Source organism: Primulina eburnea, chromosome 14 (assembly GCF_022965805.1).
Source record: "Primulina eburnea isolate SZY01 chromosome 14, ASM2296580v1, whole genome shotgun sequence".
In the NCBI taxonomy this organism is placed as follows: Eukaryota; Viridiplantae; Streptophyta; class Magnoliopsida; order Lamiales; family Gesneriaceae; genus Primulina; species Primulina eburnea.
In genome coordinates, this window is record NC_133114.1 from 5656603 (window position 1) to 5662492 (window position 5890).

The following is a 5890-nucleotide window of genomic DNA, read 5'->3' on the forward strand; positions in this document are numbered from 1 at the left end:
TGTGCGCGGAAATATGTCGCGCATGTGCTCGCACTGTCCAAGCGATTCTCGAATTTTTTTTATATATACCTGCAAAAAATAACAAAATGCAAATTAATACTTGAATCGAGAAAATTAAAATTAATAAACTAAGGAATCGAAATAAAATAAAATAACTAAAATGAATGCAAAAATAAATAAATGTGAGTTGCCTCCCACATAGCGCTTGGTTTAACGTCATCAGCCTGACTTTCTTCAGTCTACTTTGGTTCTCCCAGTGGGATATTGTCCATGTGTCGCACTTCATTTCCAAAGTAATGCATGACCCTCTGACCATTGACTTTAAATGTCTGACCATTGTTGCACTTCAACTCAATTGCACCGTGTGGGTACACTGTTTCCACTGTGAATGGTCCAGACCATCGTGATTTTAACTTACCAGGAAACAACCTCAGTCGAGAATTGAATAATAACACCTGTTGCCCTGGTTCGAAGTCTCGTCGAAGAATATGCTTGCGTGCCATTTCTTGGTCTTTTCCTTGTATATCTTGGCATTCTCGTATGCATCATTCCTGAATTCTTCCATCTCATTCAACTGCAACAGTCGTTGCTCTCCCGATGCTCTCATAGCAAAATTGAGCTTTTTCACAGCCCAAAATGCTTTGTGCTCCAATTCCAAAGGTAGATGACAAGCTTTCCCAAAGACCAACCTATAAGGTGACATCCCGATAGGTGTCTTGTATGCAGTCATGTATGCCCATAAAGCGTCATCTAGCTTGATCGCCCAATCCTTCCGGTTTGTCTTCACTGTCTTTTCTAATATTTGCTTGATCTCCCGGTTGGATATTTCCGCTTGCCCATTAGCTTGCGGGTGGTATGCCAGTGTCACCCTGTGCTTCACATCATACTTGGCCAATAGTGAGTTAAAAATTTTGTTACAGAAATTCGTACCTTCATCACTGATAATGGCTCTAGGCGTTCTGAATCTTGTGAAGTTATTCATGTGGACAAACTTAACAACAACTCGAGCATCATTAGTACTGGTGGCGATTGCTTCCACCCATTTTGACACATAATCAACAACAAGTAAAATGTAAGATTGACCAAAAGAAGATGGGAAAGGACCCATAAAGTCAATACCCCAGACATCAAAGAGTTCCACCTCCAAAATACTTGTTAGTGGTAATTCATGCCGTCTAGAACTATTGCCAACTCTTTGGCATTTATCACATGACTTGACTAATGTATAACTGTCTTTAAATAAATTAGGCCAATAAAAACCTGACTGTAATACCTTAGCTGTTGTTCTAGATGCTCCAAAGTGTCCACCGTAGGGTGAGGAATGACACTGCTCTAGAATCGTACCCGCTTCTTCCTCTGCTACACATCGTCTAATTATCTGATCAGCGCATCTCTTGAACAAGAAAGGATCGTCCCACAGATAAAACTTGGCATCATGAAGAAATTTCTTCTTTTGATGGTAAGTTAAATCTAGTGGTAATTCTCCTGCAGCAAGAAAATTAGCTATATCTGCGAACCAAGGATGTGTAACATTTACCTTGAAGAGTTGTTCGTCTGGGAACGACTCATTAATCACTCCACCTTCAGTTCTTTCTTCCAACTCTAGGCGTGACAAGTGATCCGCCACCTGGTTATCACAACCTTTCTTGTCTTTGACTTCAAAGTCAAATTCTTGAAGTAGGAGGATCCATCGTATCAACATGAGCTTTGCATCCCTTTTGGCAAACAAGTAACGAAGAGCTGCATGGTCAGTGAAAACAGTTACCTTTGTGCCAATGAGATATGTTCTGAATTTGTCAAATGCAAACACCACTCCTAGCATCTCCTTCTCAGTAGTTGTGTAATTTTGTTGGGCTGCATCGAGTGTACGACTTGCATAGTAGATGGCTTTAAACATCTTGTCTCGCCTTTGTCCCAATGCTGCTCCCACAGCATAGTCGCTAGCATCGCACATGAGCTCAAAGGGCTCCTTCCAATCAGGCACTATCATGATGGGTGCAGAAATCAGTGCTGCCTTGATCCTGTTAAGCGCCTGCAAACAATCATCGTCAAAAATAAATGTTGAATCCTTTTCTAACAAATTACATAAAGATCTAGTAATTTTAGAGAAATCTTTAATATAACGACGATAGAACCCGGCATGTCCAAGAAACTTCTGATTCCTTTCACATTTTTCGGCGGTGGGAGCTTTTCGATTGCCACAACTTTGGCTCTGTCTACTTCTATCCCTCTAGCCGAAATTTTATGCCCAAGCACAATACCTTCTGAGACCATGAAGTGACATTTTTCCCAATTCAGCACTAGATTCTTTGCCTGACATCTCTGCAAAACAAGCGTTAGATTCTGCAAACAATGATCAAAAGATGAACCAAACACAGAGATATCATCCATAAAAACTTCCATTATTTCCTCGACCATGTCAGAAAATATGGCCATCATACACCTCTGAAAAGTAGCAGGTGCATTGCAAAGACCAAATGGCATTCTCCTGAAAGCAAATGTATCGTAGGAGCAAGTGAAGGTAGTCTTCTCTTGATCCTCCGGTGCTATGACAATCTGATTGTAACCGGAATAACCATCTAGATGAAAGCGGACCGGTTACGGTGGCCGGAAGCGCAACGGAAGTCAAAATTTTTTAAATTTAAGCAAGAAATTTCGGCCACCCCTTGTTTTGTGCAATATTTACAAACAAACACCATACATAGGATGTAAGAAGGATTTACCTATCAACCCCTTGAGGTTGATGATGGCTCCAACTTTGTTGTAAACAACAAAGCTCTTCTAGGATGAAGATCTACAAGCTTTCCTTCCTCCAAAATTAAGCCCACCACTAGCAATGTAAATCCCTTCTTGTTTTTCTAGTCTTGTTTTGCACTAGAAAAACAAGAAGATTTTTCAAGGAGAAGACTTTTATTCTCCAACACTTGAAGAACAAAAGAGAGAAAAATTTGTGAGAGAAACTCTAAGGAATTTCGGCCAAGTGAGAGAGTGGGAGAGTGAAAATGACTTAATTTTTCTTGTCTTGGTGTTGCAAAAAGCAAAAGTCAAAAGTTGCATGCCATGCAATTTTTTATTCAAAAGTATTCTCCAACCTTTGATCTCCCAAGCATGCAAACCCTAGTGGGCTTGCAACTTTTGCAAGGCCCATGGACTTTTAATTGTCTCAAACATTTTGAGCCCAACTAGACTTTACTTGATTTTACTCAAGCCCACTAGCTAAATAATTATTTCCAATTGGGCTCTACAAGGCCCAATGTTATTTAATTAATCCAACACTTGAATTAATTAATTATTTGGACTCTACTGGGCCCACTAGTGTCTAATTAATTCAACACTTGAATTAATTTAATTAAGTCCATAATAATGTTTATGAAAATCACAATTTTCAAATACATTATTCACTTGGACAAATTTTAATCTAGGAACACTTCCATAAATTAAAATTTATATTTCTCTCATAGAAGTCATACTTCTATTTTTCTTTACGCTTATAAACACATTTATAAGCCGTTCAACACATTGAACTATTTTACTTCTCATCGGGATTTACAAAGCTAGTACTTGTGTGGCCCTCAATGGTTCATTGATACAACTAGCCGTGGGTTCACATCTCCATGTTATTCGGACTAAACATGTCCTTATTCGAGCATACCCCAATTGCTCCATTCTTATTTATCAACTCCTTGATAGTAAGAACGTCAGAACTCAAGTCTGATAGTACCCAACCAATCACGTTAAACGCCTAGCAGCATCGCTTACGTGATTCCCTAGGTATCACATGATAGTGCCTGCAAGAACCATTCAATTATGGTTAGCGTACAGTACGGTCCCTTCAACTCATATATCCCGACCGATTCGACAACTATTGGTTTATCGAGAGTTGTCAATGAATCGATACTATGAGTCATGTTGTGGTTGCATCGATGGTGTAATCTATGAAACCCCTTTCATAATTACCACCATACTCTGATCAGAGATTTCAACCCACACATACATGAAAAACACACAGGATATCCATACCCGTAGGTAAGCGGTGAATCACCGGCTACAATGCATCGACTCCTATATGTTTCGCCGTAACACCCAACCTTGCCACCTGATGACCCCATAAGAGTCGGTAAACAAGTCAAAGTGAAACGCTAGCACATAGAGTCTCAATGTTGTCTCGGGTCATAAGGACTAATGGTGTACAACCATAAACTATGACTTTTCCACTCGATAAGTGAGAACCACTTGGAAATTCCTTTATAGAGGGTTGTTCAGTGCACTCTACAAGGAGCACCTATCTGCATGCTCGGACATCACAATGTCCCCTACCAATGAAACATGGTACTCACATCGCTGATACTAGTCTCTAACTCGAGCGGCCTTTATCCTTCTTAGTGGCGGCTGAATCGACTAGGAACCGTTTAGAATATACAGTATTACAAATATGAGTTTCTTGATACTCATCATATGAGCATCTCATATTCTTTCTACTATATGTATATTCAAGGACTTTATCTACGCAACTAGCATGGGTATAAAGATAAAGATACGCCAAATTAATAAATTCAAATATTATTAAAATAAAGATCGTTTATACAAAGAGTTTCATCGTGAACAGTCGGCCAACACTTGGCTCGACGTGCACCTACTCTAACACTAGAAAGCAATAATAATGATAACCACCTACTCTATCAAGCATCTGGTCAATAAAGGGAAGTGATCTTTTCTAGTTGCATCATTCAATTTCTTGTAGTCTATACACACTCGCCACGCAGTCACTGGACGAGTTGAAATTAATTCGTTATTCTCATTTCTTACTACAGTTATTCCCCCTTTCTTAGGCACTACTTGTACTTGTGAGACCCAAGAACTGTCAGATATCGCATAAATAACACCAGCATTTAACAATTTTAATACCTCAGCCATCACAACCTCTTTCATGACTGGATTAAGCCTCCTCTGATGATCAACATAAGGGGTATAGGACTCCTGCATCAATATTTTATGCATACAAACAGTAGGGCTAATCCCCTTTATATCAGCAATTGTCCATCCCAACGCAGATTTAAATTCTCTCCACACCCTCAAAAACCTATCTTTCTCATCACTAGTAAGAGCAGAAGATATAATTACCGGATGTGACGAACCCTCGTCTAGGAATGCATAGCACAAGTGACTCGGTAAATCCTTCAATACAGGGGACGCTTTTGGTACCTCTTTACTTGCATCCTCAAGTAACTCTTCAAGTTGGGCATTATTCTTTTCTTTAAGTAGCGTATTGAGAGCAAGTAACTCCTCTCGCACATCCAGTCCTCTTCATCTACTGTAGAAACTGACTCCAACAAGCATCTCTCCAAAGAGTCTTTTGTCATCCTACCTGTACCAACATGAGATATACATGAATCAATTATATCAATGCTATTACAAGTACTTACCTCAATTGGTCCTTTGATGGTGTTGTAGATGTTGAACACGACTTCTTCTCCACCTACTCTCAGTTTGAGCTCGCCCTTGTGCACATCAATCAAGGCTTTTCCGGTAGCTAGGAATGGCCTTCCAAAGATAAGCAGAGTCTCCTGGTCTTCTTCCATATCTAATATGACAAAATCAGCAGGGAATATGAACTTTTCGACCTTTACCAGTACATCCTCTACTATCCCTCGTGGATAGGTAAGTGATCTGTCCGCCAGCTGCAAAGTAATAGTGCTAGGTTTCACCTCGCCAAGCTCCAAAGTCCTGTAAATAGAAAAAGGCATTAAATTTATACTAGCACCCAAATCACATAAAGCTCTATTTAATCTAGAACCACCAATAACACAAGGAATAGTAAAACTCCCTGGATCTTTGAGTTTTTGTGGTAATTTCCTTTGGATTATTGCACTGCACTCTTCGTTCAGCTTTA

General features: G+C 39.7%; 1 protein-coding gene across 1 annotated transcript; it reads right to left on the reverse strand.

Moving 5' to 3' along the window:
- Positions 1-239: 239 nt before the first annotated feature.
- LOC140811124 (uncharacterized) lies at positions 240-730 on the reverse strand. Its single transcript, XM_073168997.1, has 2 exons — positions 463-730; positions 240-382 (listed from the first exon to the last, which is right to left on the reverse strand). Exons 1-2 carry the CDS (start codon positions 728-730, stop codon positions 240-242), a joined length of 411 nt encoding a protein of 136 aa, XP_073025098.1.
- Positions 731-5890: the final 5160 nt, after the last annotated feature.

Coding starts and splice junctions, on each gene's coding strand:
- LOC140811124 (XM_073168997.1), bottom strand. CDS start 730: ATGACTGCATACAAGACACCTATCGGGATGTCACCTTATAGGTTGGTC. Junction 383..462: donor CGACGAGACTTCGAACCAGG/GCAACAGGTGTT, acceptor GACCATTCACAG/TGGAAACAGTGTACCCACAC.